Source organism: Ammodytes marinus, assembly GCF_949987685.1.
Source record: "Ammodytes marinus genome assembly, chromosome: 16".
NCBI lineage: Eukaryota > Metazoa > Chordata > Actinopteri > Uranoscopiformes > Ammodytidae > Ammodytes > Ammodytes marinus.
In genome coordinates, this window is record NC_137220.1 from 23,907,818 (window position 1) to 23,930,664 (window position 22,847).

At 43.4% G+C, this 22,847-nt stretch overlaps 1 protein-coding gene across 2 annotated transcripts; it reads left to right on the forward strand.

Annotated features, from left to right (window-relative positions):
- Nucleotides 1-19: 19 nt before the first annotated feature.
- ern1 (endoplasmic reticulum to nucleus signaling 1) lies at nucleotides 20-22,782 on the forward strand. 2 transcript variants are annotated; one of them, XM_080043725.1, is made up of 22 exons: nucleotides 20-279; nucleotides 5,786-5,906; nucleotides 7,782-7,815; nucleotides 8,038-8,110; nucleotides 8,389-8,461; nucleotides 9,753-9,875; nucleotides 10,702-10,803; nucleotides 11,509-11,770; nucleotides 12,655-12,733; nucleotides 15,903-16,062; nucleotides 16,531-16,646; nucleotides 16,740-16,928; nucleotides 17,153-17,414; nucleotides 17,521-17,620; nucleotides 17,707-17,896; nucleotides 18,196-18,295; nucleotides 18,420-18,619; nucleotides 18,887-19,034; nucleotides 19,159-19,286; nucleotides 19,575-19,698; nucleotides 21,157-21,224; nucleotides 21,307-22,782. In XM_080043725.1, exons 1-22 carry the CDS (start codon nucleotides 199-201, stop codon nucleotides 21,871-21,873), a joined length of 3,300 nt encoding a protein of 1,099 aa, XP_079899851.1. In that variant the 5' UTR covers nucleotides 20-198; the 3' UTR covers nucleotides 21,874-22,782. The 2 variants fall into 2 exon arrangements, with proteins under 2 accessions (XP_079899851.1, XP_079899852.1); XM_080043726.1 differs by having other exon boundaries at nucleotides 16,743-16,928.
- Nucleotides 22,783-22,847: the final 65 nt, after the last annotated feature.

Here is a 22,847-nt window from a genome sequence, read left to right on the forward strand (position 1 = left end):
TCATTTCAGGAAGAAGCGAATCCAGCATTTTCACCACACACACACTGCCGCTGTTGCTCGGTTGCCTTCAACCAACGCAAACTTCAAAACGTTGATGCTATTTATTGTAACACCTGCTCGCGAGACAAACTAGGTTTTCTATGTAGTCTACGGCGGCCTGGCCCAGCTGTCTGTCCCGGTTTTGACACCCGAATAAACATGGACTGGACGGGGAGCAGTCGGACTACCCGGCTGTGGTGCGTTTTAGCGTTGCTTTGCTGCGCTGCTCTCCCACAAAAGGTAAGAGGGGCTAACTGGATAAGCTAGCTTAAGTTTGATGACATTAGCTCGGAGTTACCCCACCAAACTACACTTTTAACTCAACCTCAGGCTTCATGTTATTTCGCTTCGAGTCGCACACATATGCCCAAAACTAAAGCTATGTGTCTGTCAGTAAACCGCGCATACTGTCTGCGTGCTGGAGTGTTTTGTTGTCTCGGTATGACATGGGTAAGCTAACATTAACGTTAGCCAGTTGGATTACAGTTTTTAGGTTTTTAACTAAAATGTGATTCAGGAACGCTAATACACGTAAAACAATATTTCAGTATCAACGTAGGTAGGGCATTTCCAACCCGTCAGACGAGTGTCCTATCCTTTCAGAACATGGAATGATTTCCCCCTGCTTTCTTATGAAGTTAAAAACGTGTATTTGTAAAAAGTAAAACGCTTCTTCGTGAGGGAACTTGCAATGTGTGTGTGTGTGTGTGTGTGTGTGTGTGTGTGTGTGTGTGTGTGTGTGTGTGTGTGTGTGTGTGTGTGTGTGTGTGTGTGTGTGTGTGTGTGGGGTATTTTTATTATGATATGTTTCAGCCAGGCTCTGCACAAACCTCAGCCTCCCCCCCCAAATATCTCAGCATCAACACTAGAAAAAGCCATTGTATTGCTGCCCTATATCATATAGCCTTACCAAGGTCAGTGTGTTGATTGTTATTAAGCCTTGTTGATAGGCTAATATTTTTGCGGCTGCTTGCATGGTAACTAAACACTTATCTTTTCACGAGTATGAAAACGAATACCTTTTTGCTCACTTATCAGTAGCAGCAGCAGCTGCCACCAAACTTAATAAACTAATATATTTTGTCTCTGCTTTAAACTATATGAAAAGCCTCCCCCATCTGAAGTTAGCAGGACAGAGACTTTGCCTCATTGCTATACTCTCCCATTCAGACATTGTTGTGAATGAAGATGGTCTTTGTACCTTTTTTGGTTGATTTTAAATCAAGCTTGCACAACCTGGTCCGGCAGGCTCAAATAGCCACACAAACATCCATGCCGAATACACAGAGATTATGACTACTTGGCAAGGTTGGAATAAAATGTAATAACAATGGGGACACACTGAGCCGGATCCACCCTAGAAAGTCTCCAGGTGGGAGACACTAGTGAAGCACCAAAGCTAAGCAGCAGATTAAAGTTGCTTTATAATCCCCTGTCATGTCTCAGTTCCTACTCCTACTCCTAGTCTGTATTGCTGATGAGAAATGATAGGCTGTGTGTCTGTCTGTCTGTCTGTCTGTCTGTCTGTCTGTCTGTCTGTCTGTCTGTCTGTCTGTCTGTCTGTCTGTCTGTCTGTCTGTGACATCGAAATAGAAAAGCAACCGAGAAAAGACTCATAATCTAATATTCACCGCCTCTTCTTTAAAATGTAGCTATTTTGAATGTATTTCCACAGTGTGTGTGTGTGACTATAAAGTGGCTGGTTGTTTTAAGGGGCTATAACTGTTTGTTTTCACACGTGCCTTCTCGTGTCAAGCTCACGCCTCACTTCACACATCTACCAGTCGATCTACCTTTTTTTTTAAAACAACAGTGCAATAATATTCCTTTCAAAGCCTATAACTAAGAATACAATTTGTCCCCCCCCCCCAGCTGTTTTGTTCCATTACCACCAAAACCATATTTTTCAATTATTAATTTTCAATTTCTTTTGCCTATGTGTGAACATCAATCAGGTTAAACCCAAGAAAGGCTGATTTGCAAAAAAGGAAAGAAAACGAGTGCAAAAAGAAAGAAAACAAGTGCACTATCTTATCATAGGCAGTGGTAGTGGCAGTGCCTGAACGAGGGTCGAACACGTGACATCCTCCCCACTGAAGCAACAGCATGCAGAGAGCAGCTGATAGACCATGTTGACAAGAAGGGCCGTTGCTATGCTGTTTCTTCAATAATCTCTCCCAAAAAAAGATGAATAACATAACTCTCCACCTGGTCCTATATATATATAATATAACTCTACCATTTGGCAAGACTGCGAACTTGCGAAGGAAGTCAAATGTCCCAGAGCCTGTGTCATCTTTTATATAAAGTGCTGAGAAATTCATCATCCTCATTCAATCATCAGACTGTTCTTATTAATCCTCGTGTACGTAAAGGGATGTCTTGATTTTTCTAACATCATTTTGAATGACAAGAAGGTGTTGCTGATATCTAGATACTAGATGTGAGATAAGCATTTCTTGGTTCCTGTGTTGGGTTTTTGTCTGCACCCAAGCAAGCTGCAAAAAGCACTGCTAACTGCTGCAGACAAGCTATGGGAAGTGGTAGTACTGTGTTGCCCCAATTAATAAGTTGTCTCAGTCACCTAGAACTCTTTTTTTCATGGTCCATATGACGACTTGTTTACTGTCATTTGAATTGTCAACACCTGCCTCCTCAAGTCTGACATGTTGCTTCACTGTTATAAAATGTTAATGCAGCCTCAAAGTAACACACCAAAGCCCTTTCAGCGTGTTTGTTTTCCTCGCCTTCTTCAGACTTTTACAGCCACCAATCGAATCCCTGTTGTAATGACTATCGGCTAACACTGATTGGTAGGTGGGTGGGAGATTAGCTGGAGCATCTCTATATCTTCACCTTGTATCAGCTCCTGGAGTTGTCCCCTCCCTCCCTCTCTGTCTTCCATATGTGTCCAGTCTTTTTCCTATAAAGAGCCCCCCCCCGCCCCTGTCTGTCTGGCTCTCTTATTCCCTACACTCAACTATTCTCTTCTTCCAAGACAAAGAAATCACCTTTGGACAGCCTTTGCCCAGGTGCTGTGGTTTTAACACCACACTGTTATGTTGTTGATGTAATGCTTCACCATCTTGCAGAAATGAGAGTGCATCGTGTGTGTGAGATACACGTCGGTGTACTTCTAAAGTGCTTTGTGTATACACTCTGTGGGAAATCAGCCAATTGCAGCCTGTCCTGTCCTGAGTTCAGGTCGGTCTGCCATTGGAGAGGCTGGTGGGGAGCACAGTGATATCATGAGCATTGTAAATCCAAACTCCCCTCAAGGCATGTCTGGCCTCATTGCGGAAGAGAAAGTGAAGACCTCGGAACCTGCCAAGACTCTGGTTTTCGCCCAGTTTGTTCTGCTGTAGTATTACGCAACTCGCTTACGCAACAAGGAAACACTTCTGTTTAAGACACAGACTGTGGAGATGACAGGCAACGGCCCAATGTTTGTCTTCTAATAAAAGAAAGCTCCATAAACATCTCCTCAGTCACTCTGAGCAGTCGGACATTTGGAAACCAGGTGTTACTTAAACCGATTCTCTGTGGATTATTCAACATGTTGAATATGAAAGTGTTCATCCAAAACCCTCTGTGCCTTAACAACAGATGTTTGAGAAAGCCATGTGCTTGCGAAACCAAGAACCCTGCTAGAGGTTACCGGAGGGGGGGCGGGGGGGGCAAAAACAAGTTGGTTATGATTCTCTCAGACAGTACAGTCGTGTGACACTCGTGAGTCTACGGCCCAGTGGGAACGGTCACAGGTGCATAATATTGACACACATGCTCGTATAGGGTTTGAGACTGCAGCAGAGGGGACCCAATAGGCAAATGTTAAACTTTCAGTTTATGGGGTTGTTTAAGCCTTGCTTTCTGTTTGGCCACTCATGTCAGTATAGTGCTTTCCCATTACTAAGTATCGGCTGAAGAACACACAGGGAGGACGGGATGACCTTTTGTAAAAGAACAGCTTTCTCCTCTCAGATTGTCATGCACTGGTCAGTTTTTATGACGCTGTTAAGAGATGCAAGCTGTGAGAGGGAACGCCCATAGTGACTTGTTGATGGTGAACGCATTAGCCCTCCATACTACACACTCATGCTTCACTTACTACTAGCTCCGGTGGTCCGTTTGAGTCTTGACTTAATAGAACACTGAAGACCACCTCTCTTCCTTATCTCCTCCATTAATGCTCAGAAGAGTGCGTTAGTAAATATAGATTGGTCATTTCCATTCCACGTTGGAGCTATTTGCACTGCCCCCAGGGACTAGCTTGTTTGGGGGGTTGGGGGATCGATCAGTCCGAGCTGTTGATCAATACTGCTGTGGTCTGTCTCAGCTTCTAAAGCCTCCTGTGGTAAAGATGGCAGCTTTAGTGGCACTCCCAGATTTCTCATTCCCCAGTCTGAATCTGATAGTGGACCACTGAAAAGCTCTGAAAGAAGGTAAACATCTCCATTTTAAAAAGTTCTCCCAGCCTTGTACCAGTTGTAATATCATCTTGAAGATGTGCACATAGCGAACAGAGGGACTGGTGCGGCTGAGTTCTTACTGTCTCCTCTGGTTAGGCGGGCAGTCAGAGCTCTCATACACCCCCGCTGGACCTCTTCCTGCACACTGGTGCCAAAAACCATAAGAAGCCCACAGCTTGGTTATCAAGAGAGTCGCTTTTTCAGAATTCCATAGTGGGTGAGAGCGGAGCACACATCATCCACAGAGTTAATTCTGGCATAAGCCAAGTCATGGGGACGGGTCATTTGGCTGCATGTTGCTGCGCTGCGTGTTTGTCTGATTTTTCCCCCTCTCTGGGTTTTCTCTTTCTATATATCTGACTGTCATGTTAATCTCACTCTGGTCCGTACTGGCATCATATAATGACCCATATTAGGTCTTTCTGAGTAGGAGGGAGGAAAATGTTCTGCAAAGAAGGGTTGCTGTATGGCCCGTCTGCCCACTATTCATCTGTGCACAGAGAAGTTGCAGCACATATTCCCTCGGTTCCCAGTGAAGGCCAATTTAAAGATTTGCCAAAGCCTGCCTCATACAGTGTGCTGGGTGGTAGCATGCGTTCAGAACATGCTCACGTGCTCAGTCCCATGCCTGCTTTGTTTACCTTCCTCCACGTTGCAGCCCTCATCTCCGGCTGTTACTTTGAACCCTCCAGCAGAGCTCATCCAGCAACCTGCCTTCTCTATACCCAGCTAGTCGGACCCTTTTCTAGTTTGCTCTTGGCCTGCCATTGGAAGCTATTTATTTAAATTTGATTGATTTTGTAAAAACAGTTCAAGGTGGCATAATCCCTGGGGCAACTCACCAACCCAACCCAACCCCCCCCTTCCATAAAAATGCAAACTACTGACACACTGATCATAAAAACAGGGCTCTGTTTCTGCGATAGTGGATTCTTTTCTGCCTTTCTTCATATCGGTGTATGAATCACTTCATTAACGTTCTGTTATTTTTACCATATGACGACTGTAACGTTTGGTCCAGGTTAGTGTGTGCGGAATAATGAATGTCTGAGCGATTAGTGGCTGGAGTCTTTATTCACAAGCTCCAATGCAGGAGCACACATGTTGACCCAACCCTGTGGACTCCAATGGGAGGAAGCATTGCTCACACACGTCTCCATTAAATGTTACCACTTTGATTCATAATGGATTATTTAAAAAAAAAAAAAGTGTGTCTGATATTTTTAATGAGAAGTAGAGATGTGATTGTGTGTGTTTTTGTGTTTGTGTCTCCGTAGGGGTTGTGCAGTGCCAGCACAGTTTCCCTTTCCGAAAGCCTTCTCTTTGTGTCCACCCTGGATGGAAACCTACATGCTGTGAGCAAGAAGTCTGGCTCTATTAAATGGACTCTGAAAGAAGGTAAGTGGAGGGGACTATATGTTTGAAATGATGACCTGTTTATGAACAAACAAAAAAAACTACTCTGTTTATTAATTGAAAATACATAAAAGTTCCTGTTCTTTAGTGCTTTTTATCTTTGGGCATTTTTGACTTGAAAATGTTTTTCTGGATCTAGCCGAGGAAAATGCTGAGATGTTCTTCTGTCGGCCATGGTAACTGGTTAATTATTAACTGAGAGAGAGGGGCAAATATAGCCTGTTAATCAAGGTCAGAGTGGGCGAGGGTAAGCAACTCTGCTGTAGTAACACCTGCGCACATGGCATGTACTATGGATTCCATGTTAATCTACGCTTGGGAATCACATTAGATAAGAAACTCTTTGAGTTACTGAAAGACAGACTTTTACTATTGTTTAGGAATATGAAAGGATTGAAGGACTCTCCCCGATCTAATCATACATTTTCTCACCTTTTTTAAAAAAAAAAGATTTTATGCAATATTAAAACTATCTGAAAATACGAGTCCTGGGTTCGGTCAACCTAACACCCCAGTCATTAATAATCAGAAGCTGCTTTCTCCGCATCATCCGTTCTCTTTCCCTGGAAGAGCTGTTGAATATACATTTCCACCAGTTCTGTACCAGGCTCCTCACACACCTGTTGTTGTGTTCCAGTCAGGCTTCAGTACAGTACAGTACACCCACATAATGAGGGGGAGGCAGAACCCTTCTCCCTGTACCAGCTCAGCCCACATGCCTACTGACTGTTTACTTGACTTTGCAAACGTGTATTTTAACCAGCCAGGTTGAGCTTCTTAATGTACTACATAGAGAACCATTGTTTTCTCACTAAACTCTGTAATGACACACAATGAATGCTGATGCTTCTTGAGTACACGAGTCACTGACCACCTCCATGTAATCCTATGACCCCCCCCTCCTCCCCCCTGCTATTGTTGACCCCTTGGGGCACCTTCACAGGGATCAGCACCATCTGGTCCACGCCCTGTATGTTCACACCGGTTAGAGGTGTGTGTGTGTTTGTCTAGTTGTAATGGCGGTTTGGTGCCTCACACTGTGGCTCCTAAAGAGCTATTGTTGTGTTTTTAAACTCCTAGAATAGTGCCTACTATGTTTCAAATTGTTTTGTTAGATGCCAGATGGTATAAAAATCTACTTCAATTTGAAAGCTGCAATGTAACTTTGACAAAAATAACTTTCTATGCGATAGATCATGTTCCATATCTCAAGCTAGTGTCCAGTATTTGAGTTCATTTTCAACCAAACTTATTTTCCTTCTCGGCTGTGTGAATGCTTATACCTGAAGTGTAGGACAAATGATTGCATTCGATTGAAAATGATTTGCAGTAATCTTAAAATGTGGGTTTATAAACATGCAAACACTTTATCTGGTCCTTTTTTTTTTATAAAGCTGTCCCTGCCAGGTGTTTCAGAAGTGAAACTGAAAACCTAGCCAGATAGATTTTACCATGCCAGTTTTACATATTTCTGCCCAGAACTTAAATGAGCTAAATCATTTTACTATAACAGGATGACTGTAAAATGTGTTTTATTCTGTCTGTTGGATGGATATATTGGATCATAAGAGGCCCATCAACAGGTTACTATCTTCTAGTATTGTTTTAAAATGGTTTAGCTCTAAAAAGAAAACCTTTTCTATTTCCCCTCATCTGTGTTTCATGGATGGCTGTTCTCTGACATGCTTTTTTGCCCCAGGGGCCAGGGCAATTCGTCTTCTCAATAACCCTTTTCTGTGTGGTTGAATGTCAATGTCATTCTCTAACTCAACACATACTGGCCACGGTTTTCTTTGTCGGGTTAATTATCTCGTCAATCCTGACTTGCATCTTGTGTCCTTCTTCCTCTTCTCGCAGATCCAGTTCTTCAGGTCCCTACACATGTGGCAGAGTAAGTACCTTTTTAGAAGGGACAAAAACAAGGTGTTTTCTGCACAGGTGCACATGCATACATTCATGTGTACTACTGCACCTCTCTGTAACAAAAGATGGTGTATGCAAATGCTTCCACTAACCCGTTGAGCTTGTCTTATCTGTCAAACTCATTTGCATACACACACTTTTTACTGCTCTTGAGATGTGATGTGCGTCCTCTTTAATCTTTTTACTGTAGACCGGCCTTTCTGCCTGACCCCAACGATGGCAGCCTCTACTCTCTGGGAGGGAAGAACAACGAAGGCCTCACAGTAAGAGGAAATCATTTTTTATCACAAACTATAATCTACTCTCTCTTTAGTAAGAAAGCCATATCTTCAGTTCCCCCTTCTGTAGAAAAACATCCCTTCACCACATGTGTACGTGTAAATAGAAGTCACGCTGAGAGTAATGCAGCCTCATTGTGAAGCTGCAACGTGTGTGTTGAGTAGATGCAATATGTTCCCCAATATGGTGTCAAAAGGACACACAGCAGCTTATGGTCATCTAATGCTCATTCATTCATTCATTGATATGTTTGTTCAAACAGAAATTGCCATTCACAATCCCCGAGTTGGTCCAAGCATCTCCCTGTCGCAGCTCTGACGGAATCCTTTACATGGGTAAGGCTTATTTTCACAATAAATGGTAAATGGACTCCACTTATATAGCGCTTTTCCCTGGTTTTTCACAGACTCGGAGCGCTTTACATTGTTTTGTACGCATTCACCCAATCACACACACATTCATACACTGATAGCAGCAGCAGCTACCGCACGGGGTGCAAGCTAACTATCGGGAGACATTCCGGGTTCAGTGTCTTGCCCAAGGATACTTCGACATGTGGCGGGGAGACGGGGGATCGAACCACTGACCCTGCAGTGTACGACCGCCCTACCCACTTCGCCACAGCTGCCCAATTGGAAGACTATTTAGCCTTTTTTTTTATTTAAACACATAGCATATGTAGCTTCCTTGTTCATAAAACATGTTCAGGCCATGTCCCAGTGTGTCTCCTCCTCACCTGAACGAGCTGCTATAATCTCTGGCTTCAACCCCCTTTTTCACGGCACCGTTTCACTTCCACTCCACCTGCGGTCGTAGCCGGCTGCTCTTTTGAATTTACAACAGTTTACTGAGGAAAAGGGGTAATCTAACCAGAATGTAATCTAAACCCCACACAGTCACTATCAGTGAAGCTTTTGTTTTCCTTCAACCAAAGCTGCTGCTGGAACTAAAGCATGGTGGAGAGATGGCAAAAGGGCTGCAAAAGTCACCGGCTCAAGTTTCTCACTCGTCTACATTCTTCTTTGTCCAGTTTGACTGTTTTTTTTATGCCAAGTGAAATCTGCAGGAATTGTCAGGCCAAACTATCCTCCTTCCTCCTCTGGATTCAGTCAAGCTGTCTTTCCCCCATTTTTCGCGTTCGTTATTTAAACGATATTACTGCCACTCCCTGCATTGACAAAGTAGATGAGATGCCAGCACAAAGAGGCCGTGATGGGTTGGTTGTTTTAATGATCGAATGGTTACACCCAGCACGGTGAAAGTTAAATGGCTGCATGTTCTTCTTTTGTGCTTGACTGCACTTGTACTGGTGCACCCTTTCTTTGGTCAATTTCAGAATTTCATGTAAATAGTTAAGTCAGTTTTCTATTTTCCTCAAGTGTTTTGCACACAATATCTTACAATAAAAAAAAAAAAAAAAAAAAAAAGACCATTTATACACACACACACACACACACACACACACATTTGCAAAGTAGAAAGAAAATTAGACAAAGTATAATAACGACATGTAGAGAGAATGACAATGTTAAGTGAATCAAGTACCGAACACAAATAGTGGACGGAATTATGAATGTATGCATAATAACAGAGGCTAATCATTTTGTGTTGTGTGATCATGTCCAGGTAAGAAGCAGGACCTGTGGTACGTGGTGGACCTGTTGACTGGGGAGAAACAACAGACCCTGACCTCCTCCTTTGCCGAGATGCTGTGTCCCTCTTCATCTCTGCTCTATCTGGGACGCACAGGTACAAACACAAAGCAAGCAAGCCAGCCAGCACAGCAACACTGGCCCGCCTTATCGTAGTCAGATTACCATTGCAGACAATCCCGTTACATTGCCAATTCGTATCTGGTGTGATCAACGGCCATTGTTTGCCTTTGCATGCTCTAACTCCAAAGTGTTGGCAAACCCTTGTTTACCTCCCTACTGCTGTCCCCCGCCCTCGCCTTGACAAGACCAGGCCCTAATCCGTCTCCTCTTTGTTTAAAGGGATAGTTCAGTATGTTTTAAAGTGGGGTTGTATGAGGTTCTTATACTTAATCAAGTTGGTTGCCTAAGGAGATAATTTAATTAATTTTAGGTAAGATTAATATACAGTATATGGTGAAAAAAAAATAAAAAATTCTGCTGGCCCCCCTCTGCAACATTAAAACGCTGACTTCCACTACAACAACGTCTCTCCCTTAACTCCTAAATTGACTGCACTGATCGCCAAACCTCAAACAACCCCACTTTGAAAAATACTGAACTATCCCTTTTAAAGGTTTGGGGAGGCTGGGATGACATTGGATCAGGACCTAAAGCATGAGAGCACTGCAAAATGTTACACTCTGTTATAAAATCCTTCACTTGGTCTCATGTGACAGCCTTTGTCACCGTGCAGGATTTGATTTCAGCCGGTTTCCACATTCCATGATTCCCTTTTTTCTTTTTTCAACACCACTTTGCATTTACTCCCAGAAAAAGATACCCACAAAGGCCTCTGTGTATGTTACATAAGGAAAGCAGAGCAATACAAACATATTCTTCCTGATTTATTATGCCATTGTTGTTAATCCTTCCCTTTTCAGAGTATACCATCACCATGTACGACACCAAGAACAGAGAGTTGCGCTGGAACGCCACTTACTCTGACTACGCCTCCAGCCTTCCTGATGACGACACCAAATACAGTAAGACTCTCTGACACGCTGGCTCATGTTTAGTAGGGATGCACGTAGTGACTCATTTCCCCAACTTTTAAGGAGTTTTAATTTAAACTAGTCCACTGGTCTATTAAAAAAATCTGTGAGAAAATCAAGCACAATGTAAACGCTTTAGGAGCCCTTCAGCATTAACATTCCTCTTGACTATTACCAAGTTAATGTGAATGCTGTTGAAATGTGCGGCGCACTGTTTATTATTAATATAATGACTCGTCATCAGGCACATGTACCGGATGGTTTTGTACACATCGATCGCTCCATGAAAGTATCCAACTCAGAGCTTTTTGGTATGGTCAGAGATCGTTATTTTACTCTTTATAAAGTTTCTTGTTAAATGTTAGTGTAGGCTACACTAGACGCCGATACCCGCTGAGTGTTGTTTTGGGTTTCGTCTCCATCGCCATGCATAAAGGCAACAGAAAAAAAAAAACGGCTGAAGAACGAGAGTCATCAAAACGGGCCTGAAGGCAGCGGTCAAGAAAACCTTCTTGCTTTGCTTTGTGCTTTCACATACCTTTCTCATACATAGTATTTCTGGTGCCGACTAGTGAGGCAGCGGACGTTTAAACTCTTAACCGACTTGTCCTGTGCATCCCTTAATGTTTAGTATCTGACAGACATACCTAATCACTTGCCTTCTCTTTGGTCCCCCCCTCACCCCCCCCTTTGCAGAGATGGCTCATTTTGTGTCAAACGGCGACGGCCTGGTGGTGACTGTGGACAGCGAATCGGGAGACGTCCAGTGGATGCAGAACTACGACTCCCCGGTGGTGGCCATGTACATCTGGCAGCGCGAGGGCCTCAGCAAAGTGCCACACACCAACGTGGCTGTGGAGACCCTGCGCTACCTCACCTTCATGTCCGGAGAGGTGGGCCGCATCACCGAGTGGAAATACCCCTTCCCCAAAGAGAAGAAGCCCAAGAACAAGTTCCTGTAAGCACACCTTGATCCTTGCTTTTTTTTTTTTGTCAAGGTCCCTTTTATTTTAAGCTTTTATGATTGTCACTAGGCAAGGCAAGGCAGGTTTATTCATATATAGCACAATTCAGACTCCAGGCAATTCAAAGTGCTTTACAGGGGGCATAAGATATATCAAGATTAGACATTAGAAATTGTATTTAGGGGATAATAAAAGCAAAGAACAAATACGGGCAGAAAAATGTACATAAACATTGTATGTCTCTGGCACTGCAGTTTAGATATAACTTTTCTTCAATCTCGCATCACTAGACATATTTTATTTCTCATCCTCTGATTGCCAGTTAACAGACAATAACAACAAGCAAATAAAAAATGTATTTAAAAATTATTAAACTACTTTGACATCTCTGTTTTAATTGAGTAATTCCCTAGGATACCATTCAGGGAACAAAGCATTGGCTGAACACTCTTTTCGAACATGTTGGGACTTTTTGTATATTAATCACAGGGGGCAGTACTGAAAGGGTGAAATCAAGATGTGCTTTTGTAAGATGTGGGATTACTTAATGTTGGGATGGAGTCTAGACATGTAATAACTAACCAGTAGGCGCCAACAGGCCTGTTTTCATCACTGGTTTCACACTGCAGTACAGTTTTTATTTTAATATTGTGTTCACACCATAGACACCTGCGTCTGCTCGAAAGGACAAACGGGACTTTCAGTGGTTTAAATGACAACATTCTCCATTTTGTGTCTATAATAGAACTCCAGATGTGTTCTCAAGATTTTGTTCTGTAGCACTTTGTATTTAGCCTGTCACGTGGACAGTGTAGTAGTAGTAGTTTAAAAATTAAGCAGGAAAGTGTTTGACTGTGCTTGCTTTTCCTTTTTTCAGGGCTACATTGTATGTGGGTAAATACTCCACCAGCCTGTATGCCTCCCCTTCCCTGGTGCACGATGGAGTCACTGTTGTGGTGAGTGACAGTTGCATGTATATCTTCATTTTAGGCAAAACACAATCGTTATCAGTCGGATAGAAACATACCCATAGAGCAGGGGTGGCCAACCCGCGGCCCGCGAGCCGCATGCGGCTCTTTGCCCAGCTTCGTGCGGCTCTTCAGTTCATATCAAATTATGTGATAATAATTATTTTTTTTTTTTTTTATACTTTTTTTTTGTGTGGGCCTATGTGTGTGCATGTTCGCAAACGTTTCATGCGGCTCTTACGTTCGTTTTACATGTTGTCTATTATTTCATTTTTTTTTTATTAATGTGTCAGCCCTATGTGCCTGTTCGCAAATGTTTAATTGAGGACGCAACATAACGTTCGCAAACGTTTGGTGCGGACGCAACATAAAACTGCCCGCTCAGCTTGGAGGGAGGTTTTCCGTGAGTAAACTATTTGTGTCAAGTTTGCTCCGAAACAGAGTGGGAGAGTTCATATTTTTTGTTGAACGTTATGGCAGGCCATTCTGCCTTATATGCCAAGTGTCATTTGCGCATTTCAAGGCTTCAAATCTTCAGCGCCACTTCAGCTCTCTCCATGCTAAAAGTAAGTCCCACAAAGCAACATGCATAGTAAGAGAAAAACGCTATTTTAAATTGTTATATTTTTGTTTGTGGACTTGGTTGAACTGAGAGTTTGTGTGTGAGGCAGTGCACACAATGTTCATTGTTGAAAATGACTGCCCTGTCGTCTTTAGTTCAGTCCTGTCATTATCACAGGGGCGGCCTTAACGATCTGGGGGCCCGTTTCAAGTCCTAGTGTGGGGCCCCCTGTTTTTTTTTTTTTTTTTTTTTTTTTTTTTTTTTAATAAATAATGCTTGTGCATGCATGTGCAAGCTCCCCGCAAAAATAAAAACGCCCCCCCCCCCCTGAAATCTTACTGGCCACTCCAGTGCCCCCCCCAGTTCAAATGTTATTTTTTATTTTAATTTTATTTTTTTAATTACATTTTTTTCCTGATATGTATCCTAGTTCAGAGATGATATGTATTTTTTTTTCTTTCTTAACTTTTTTTGATAGGTAGTTGCCAAGTTCATCACACAAACACTCCAATCCACTGATATGAGATCAGTTTTCAATTTTCAATTACTAAATTAATGGTCGGACTGTGGCCACTAGAACTGGTCTCTGGTCAGCAAAGGTCTTGAAAACAGCATAAGTGTGCTTGTGACATGCGTGCCACCCATGCACGTGTATAGGCACGTGTCCCAGCAGATTTTTGAAATCTGAATAAAAAAATTAAAGTTTGTAGTTAGCGAGTGTAACATGTTCTTAGCAAGGGCAGACTTTCATAAATAAAGGTTTATTTTTTTAGCAAGATATTTGGTCAAAAGCTAGTGGTCATCCGTCCCTCTGTGCAGTTGTTAGGCATCTGGCTGCTAGCAAGTTATGTTGTCTTGCTAATTTTACTATTCATCTGAGCTGAAATAAATATTGACTTTTTCCTTTATTATCTGCGCCAGAATGCACCAGAATGCTTAGATTACATGTTAAAAACACAAAAAATTCTTCTGGGGGGGGATGCCCCCAGACCCCCCTTCAGGGGTTTAGTTTTCCGATAAACATTACAATGGATACTAACATGATTTGGGCATTTGGGATTATAAATCATCTTTGAATTGGTTGTACAGCACATCACATGCTATTCATTCAGGTGTGCGATGGCCACCCCACTCTAACTCTGTGGCCCATCTTGGCCACCCCCAGTCAAAATTTCCTGGAATCGCCACTGTGTGTACCCGTGTGTACGATGTGGCTCTTTGCAGTAACACAGTAAAAAATGTGGCTCTTTGTCTCTGACTGGTTGGCCACCCCTGCCATAGAGGTTTACTGTTAAAATGTGTGTAAAGTTCTGCAGTTTATCTCCTTTGTTCCCTGGTTTCTTAGGGGCACTTTACACGGTGAAAACGTGAGTTTTCCCGTTTTTGGTTTAAAAAAAAAAACCCCGTTCAGACACAATTTATCTGACATCTTCACCCGTACACAAAGTTTTCAGAGGAAACGGGCCGAAATCGCTGAAGTAGCAGCCATGCCAAGCCAAGTCAGCGGTGACACAGCCTAGTAGATAGCTCTTCCGGTACAATTTGATGCATACAACCTTACTGTAACCGAAAATTAATGCCACTAACGTTCATAAAGCGGTTGGTGTAAGCTTGGGGTTACAAATATTGTAAAAGACAAGCTTTCTGTCCTCTTATTTCACCGCATTGAACTCGGAAAAACAGCAGACTTGCTGATAGTGAAGGGGCTTCGTGAGCGGATATTTTCCTGTTAGGCGTACTTCAAAATAAAAGTCAACTCACGTGTGTCCAGCGAAATGCTATGAATGTTTAGCCAGTGAAATGCTTTTACTGTGAAGCCGTAGCCTTAATGCTCCTTTTGTTGAACAGTAGCCTAACTTAACCGCTGCACGCTGATAGTGTTTTTTTAATGTAGAGCCGTGTCCCTGGCATATAGAAGTGACACACGTTTATTTAGCTAGAAAAACAGGCAGAGCACAACTCTTTCCCTATTTGCTTGTAGGAGCGATTGGTGGCACGATAACAAATGCATCAGCAACAGCACAACGTCCATGAGCACAACGAATACAGCTCGGTGATCCGCCATTGTTGTTGTTGTTTTCCAACTGGCGCACGTGGACCTACAAAGACGGCGCATGCCTATTTATATCCAAACGCAATGCGCATGTGTGAGGGTGGAGCCGTGACGTCAGCGTTATCAGGGGAAATGGTTTCGGTGTTTACAGGAAACCAAAACCGTTAAGTTTTCCAAAAAATCCTCCCTCGGAGGTGATCTCAAAAATCTGCGGTTCATGCCTGCGTTTGCGTTTGCGTTTGCTGTTTTCCTGTAAATGATATAGTGCAACCGCAGAAATTTTTCTGCGTATGCACCGTTTTGCGTGGCCGTGTAAAGTGCCCCTTAATCAGTCTTTTGGTTAGTGTTTTTTTTTGTTGAATACGTCCTGTTCCAGTTGTGTCTTAGCTTGCCCATAACTCAGGTCATATTGCCTCACTGGCCTGGCACCATAGCAAAGGTTTACCGTTTACTGGAGTTTTTTTCTTGTGCAATCCTGTGAGAGGTCTGACGGGAAATGAATGTGAATTCCTTCAAATGTTTGTGTTTTTGTGTACGCACAGCCTCGAGGCAGCACCTTCCCCATGCTGGAGGGTCCAGATAGCCAGGAGATGGAAGAGGACAAGGAGTGCGTTATCACACCCAGCACCAGTGTCAAGTTCAACGCTGCGCTCCGGAAGCGTAACCGTATCAACTTCATGAGGAACTACCTGCTCCTCATAGGTATAGTACTACATACATCATAAATCAATCTAAAACTACCTACTCTGATTAATGTGAGCTATCCTGGTACAGTGAGGGAGATGGTCTCAGGCCCGCCACAAAAATAAATCTTATTTTCACTTTAAGTTAATTTTTTAGTTTGACACCAAGACCTCAGTAAATAGTTATTTCTCTACTCTGCAGAGGTTTCACTCTCAGTACTGTTGTACCCAATGTGGAGGCCCAGGGCCTTGGATGGTCTGTGTGTTTGAGGGAATGTGTTGTACTGACACTGCCCTCTGCTGGATGATAACGTGAATCATTTGAATACAAGTATACCAAACGATATACAGCGCTTCCCTTCCCTTTTTAAGTGGTAAACTTAACATTCTGTAAGTTTCACGACTGAAAGCAGTGTTTGGTGTTCTGGGATTCTAGTTCTGCTGACAATAACGATGTTGATTCAAAAAGTTGACTCTTGTATTCCAGGCCATCATGAGACGCCCCCTGAAGCTCCCACCAAGATGCTGGAGAAGTTCCCTGACAGCTTCCCTCGTAATCAGGGCAACGTCATCCCCCCCACTACTGACAAGAAAGTTGAGGAGGTGTGTGTGTGTGTGTCACATGAGATACTTTTCACATATAAAACCATGTGTGCAGATCGTCTCACTCTTTCCCTCACTTCTTCTTCATTGTAGAAGGTGAATGACAGTGGCATGGATGAAGGTCCTCCTCTGCCTGTAACCTCTATCCAAGAACCTGGGAGCAGTGGTCGCACTGTGCGCCCCGAGGCCCCTGTGGACTCCATGCTCAAAGACATGGCCACCATCATCTTCTCCACTTTCCTCTTAGCCGGATGGGTGGCCTTTGTGATTACATACCCCAAAGTAAGTTAAACAACACCACCTAGTGGTGTGTTGAGGGCCTGCAGAAACTGTCATGAATGCACATGAAAATGTGAATGTCTGTAGAAACGACTCTCAGAAACCACAGGTTGACTTAAGTGCTAAACGCACAAACATATTAACAACATACTGACAGCTTCCTAAACAGACAGTGCTGTGAGATCTGTGAGTGCTGTAGCCTTACACACTGTCTCCTCTCCCCACAGAGCGTTCACAAGCAGCAGCAGCTGCAGCACCAGGAGTTCCAGAAACAGATGGAGGAGAGGTTGGAGCTGCTCCAGAGGCAGCAGCCGTTCCCCCCTGCAGACGTGGTGGGCCTGGCCCCGGACGGAGACTACCTGGAGGTGGCCCACACTCGCTCTGAATGCTCAGACCACAGCAGCCCCAATGTCACCCCCCGAGCCTCCAACCACTCCAACCTGTCTGTGTCCGAGCTGGGAAGCTCAGCCAATGAGCACGAAGATGGAGGTTAGGCTCAAGAAACATAGGTTACATGTTTGAACATGTGTACACATCTGAGTAACAATGTTAACCCAGTTTTCACTGTACAACATTCTGTGTTTGTCTTTATCAGAGGAGGACTCCATTGTCAGTGTCAGTGTCAGAGTTGGCAACATAACTTTCCGTCCCAGAGAGGTCTTGGGTCATGGTGCAGAGGGCACCATTGTGTACAAGTAAGTCTGAACAGCAAGTCAACAATTCTCTTAAAAATGTTTGTGTAGTTTGTAAAAATGTTGTATTTCCATTCTTTCTCCACAAGGGGTCAGTTTGACAACCGTCCAGTGGCAGTGAAGAGAATTCTCCCAGAGTGTTTCAGCTTTGCAGCCCGGGAAGTCCAGCTGCTGAGGGAGTCAGACGAGCACCCCAATGTCATCCGCTACTTCTGCACTGAGAGGGACCGTCAGTTCCAGTACATCGCCATTGAGCTGTGTGCTGCCTCGCTGCAGGAGGTAAGAAACCACTCAAGCAGCAGTTAACTGTTGTTGTTATACAGCAACACTCAGGGATTTAATTGATATGGGACCATTTTGAAATTCTGTTTCCTTTAATGATGGATTATCTTTTTTGTGTTAGTATGCAGTTTCTACTCTACGTTTGGTTTTTAAAGTTTGGCTTAATGTAAAGGAATTAGACGAGATGCTTTTTCATTGTGTCACTATAGTAATCACATTTCACATCTTCCAACAATTGAACAATAATGGTGTTATAATTCTTAAACTAAACTGACTGTGCTCTCTCCTTTATCTAGTATGTTCAGAGGAAGGATTTCAACCGTCACGGACTAGAGCCAGTCATGCTTCTTCAGCAGACCATGTCAGGACTGACCCACTTACACTCTCTCAACATAGGTAACCATCCCTGAATACAAACTCACTGTCTTCTTCTTCTCCTTCTTATGAACTTATTGACTGTTTTATATGATAAATGACTGTCATGTTTTTTTCTCCCCTCAATTTCAAATTCTTCCTTCAGTCCATAGAGACCTGAAACCCCACAATATCCTGGTGTCCATGCCCAATGCCCATGGCCGGGTGCGGGCCATGATCTCGGACTTTGGCCTGTGTAAGAAGCTGGCAGTGGGCCGCCACAGCTTCAGCAGAAGGTCTGGGGTGCCGGGCACCGAGGGCTGGATCGCCCCCGAGGTCCTCAGTGAGGACTGCAAGGACAACCCGGTGAGCCTCAAAGTCTTTGTGGTCTAAACACAAATGATACACTTTTGCCCAAAGAAGCTTTCACCCAGATGTTCTTTAGTTTTGACACAACACTAAGAACTGTTCATTGGGTGACAGTGAGACCCAAGAGGAGCATTAGTTAACCACTTTATTAAATAAAACATCATTAGGTTACATAACATGATACTTAATACAAATATTGCTGGTTGTAAATGTGTGTTTCATTATAATGAAATCTCCGTCCTTTCCTTCTCTCGTCCCTGGTAGACCTGTTCTGTTGACATCTTCTCTGCTGGCTGCGTCTTCTACTACGTGGTGTCTCAGGGAAGCCACCCATTCGGCAAGTCTCTACAGAGGCAAGCAAACATCCTGCTTGGCACCTACAGCCTCGACCATCTGCAAACTGACAAACATGGTGAGGACCAGATTTGTGCTCTCCTCTTTTACAGACATGGGGGATAGTTATTTGATGGCAAGTGTGTATGGATTCAAAAAGTTTAAAAAAAAATGTCTAAACCAGCATTTCTTTCATTTACCAGGGGACATTGTAGCCAGAGATCTGATAGAGAAGATGTTAAACATGGAGCCACACTGGAGGCCTTCAGCTGAGAGTGTTCTCAAACACCCCTTCTTCTGGAGCCTGGAGAAGGAGCTGCAGTTATTTCAGGTCAGCTTTTCTACTTGACATTTTCACTGTTTATTGTTAGGATTGCATGTTTTAGGCTTTGTACAGATGTGGTTCACACCTCTGTAGTTGTGCCATTACTGACTAGTTTGTGCTCACATTTTCTTTTCATAAATGGCTAAAAGACTATTTTAATATAATTTGGGCAGTAATGATCCATAAGGTTTTTTTTGCATACTTTAATTTGCTGAATGAGAATAAGATTGATGACTGCCTTGCATATTCAGTTCAAATTCACTGAGGTTTTTTGTTTGTTGTGGTTGCTCGCAGGATGTGAGCGACAGAATAGAAAAGGAGCCGCTGGACGGACCAATCGTGAGACAGCTGGAGAGAGGAGGGAGGGCTGTTGTCAAGGGTGACTGGAGAGAGCACATCACAGTGCCTCTGCAGACAGGTATGAGACTGTCAAATAGAAGCTCCATGCGCCCTCTGTTTTAAAATGTTCTTATTGTTTTGTTGTGTTGCTGCAAACAGACAGTTATAGTATATCACTCCAGAAATTGACTGGTTAGAGCTAGTTGGAGAAATGCTTTGGAGTGCATTGATATCTCCACTGAATACTGTATCCTGTCACCGGGAAAAATACTGCAAAGGAAGTCGGCTGCTTCCTGTCAGCATTACCACCCAATGGTTATCTCATCCCCAAATGATTGCGGTTTTATTGATGAGTAAGGCAAATGGCACTGATATATAGTCATTAGTTATTCGGGCCAATTATGCATGTGAGATCAGTATTTTATACATGTTTTATAAAATATGCAATTTTTTATACTTGTTTGACTGTCATTCACTTAAAGTAAGCCTGTTGGCTGGTGCCAGATGCATACAACGGAAGATTCACAGCTTAAACTGTACATGCATAAGTCTACTTGCTTGGATTTTTAAATACAGAGATTATTGATAGTACATTGAGGAGATAGTATTTCAATTTAAAACAAAAAATAAAGTAGCTTTGAAAATAGAAAAAAATTAGCACTTCAGTAACCTTACTGAAACTTACCTAGGCCTTCACTCTCGTGCATTCATGACACATCTCTGTGCTGATTCAGGTGTTGATACAGATTGGTCGTTGTACCGCGGCCACTTAGCAACTTAAACTGTCCAAGTTTTGCACAGCACTTCTTTCTGTTCAACTCCACGGTTCTGAATTCAGAATATCTCCATCGAGCAGACGTTGTATTTATTTTTCCGTCAGCCATCTGCATGCTGTATAGTCATGCACACACACACACACACACACACACACACACACACACACACACACACACACACACACACACACACTCTGTTAGAGCAGCTGATGGGCTGATCAGAGGACAGGTTGTAACATTTACAGACACACGTACACATTTATTTAGCAAAAATCCCAGCCTTTTTTGTGTTAATGACATTGCACAAGCTCGCATTGCGATTGTGAGTAGATTAATTGTGCAGCACTAGTGCTGACTGCAGAAACAGTCCGTCGTTAGATAAGGCGGGTCGGGCGTGTTGCCTAGGCGGCAGCCTAAAGTTTATAGTGTTGTGGGAGACAATCATCTGTGTCGCCTGGTCACATTCCTCTGTTATAAACACCAGTCAATGTGTGGGAAATGACGCCTGCAATTTTTATTTGTGTGTACAGCACTGTGCATCATTCATACATGTGGTCCCAGTTTTGCTTTTGTAGAAACATAGAAAATCATGTATCTGACCTGTTACATTCACTGACCTGTGTTTGAGTGCTTCCATAACAGGGTCAATTTGAAAGACACCCTTCAGGATTTAATATTTACTGTTTCCTTGTTGGACAATGATCAGGGATTCATTCTGTGGTTGATGCACTAGGTTTTATTTGTTTCTCTTTATTTGCCAGATCTGCGAAAGTTTCGCTCCTACAAGGGCGGGTCAGTCAGAGACCTGCTGCGTGCAATGAGGAACAAGGTAGGAATGTGTTATTCATGTTTAGTGGTTATAATAAACTGATGTCCACTCTTAGACCTAACGTTTTCCCTTCCTTTGGCAGAAACACCATTACAGAGAGTTGCCTGTTGAGGTACAGGAGACTCTGGGCTCCATCCCTGATGACTTTGTCTTCTACTTCACGTCCCGTTTCCCCCACCTGCTCATGCACACCTACCTGGCCATGAGGACCTGTGCTCCTGAGAGGAGCTTCCTGCCTTACTACTCCACTGCAGACCAGCATGCAAAGACTCAGGCTCAGCACACATACCCAGGGCCACAAAGACACAATGAGCCCTGTGCTCAACACCTGCTGACACACACCCCATCACCCCCCTCACCACCCCAGGAACCTACACATCTGCCACAGCTGGTACAGGTCTCTGACACAACAGCTGCTGAATCAGTGCCCTGCACATCACCACATGAGCCTGTGTCTCCACATCTGCTGGTTCAGACAGTGCAGCCAGCAGCACTAGCGCTGTCCACACAGACTGAGTTGCACAGTCAAACAGTGGACCCCACACTTGCCTCAGAAACGCCTACAGACCCTCTCAGGCAAGGAGAATCCAATCAGGCTGAGATACACAAACTGCCAGTTCCTTCTACGCTGGACAACCAACCAGTTTGAGCTGGACCAGAGTCAGGTGGACCCAGCACAGACGGGAGCATTGCCTTCAAGAGTGGACACCGAGTGGGACTCTGCGTGCAACATGAGCTGGTGAGGACCAGGCCTGCAGTGCCTGGGACCCACTGCCAGGAGCAGCAGCTGCACCCTTACCTAAGTGCCTTCTGCTCAACCGGGTTCATATGTTCCCCAACACAACCGTCCACAAGTCTGACTCTGCCTTATAGAAGTCAGATAACCAACAGGGTGCTGTTGGACATTACGCTGTAGCAGGACTGAGCAAAGAGATTTTTTTATTCTATTTTATAATGGCATGTCCAAAAAAAGTGTTTGTCACACAAACATCTGGCCTCCATCGTGGGAGAAATGTCTGGATGTTTTTGAACACTTGGGTAGTTTTATTGTGCAATGTTGTACGTCTCAGTGAGCCTGTTCACTGCACAGATTCTGTATGTATATTTTTGTATAGACTGATTCACTATTTGGATCATGATGATCATTTGATGTGGCCGATGTGCCTTTTTAAGAAGAAAATGATCACTGTGCTGTGTGGGTACAGCTCTTTAATATTGACTATGCTAAATGTGCTTGATTCCAGTTAATGCTGCTAGGAGCTTCTCTTTTGTCAATCATGACTTAATGCGCTGACTTGGTAAGAGTTCCATAGGGCGTTCAGGGCGGGGCATGGGAATACAGTAGGTAATTTATCTTCATGTGATTATGTAGGAGATGAGTTTAGAGGTCAGGCTGCAAAACGTTTCAAGGGTGTCAAAGTGAAGTTACCAACTTGCACATTAAATGATTTTTTTTTATATTCTAAGATTTTGCTTGTTGATTGATTGCTGTATCACAATTCGGATTGGGGATATTTTAAAAATATATATTACAGTTTTTTTTCTATCACTAACCCACAGTTGGCACAACTGGAGCTCAATGTGCAAAACTCTAACTACAGTCTGCATAACCAACAGTCATTG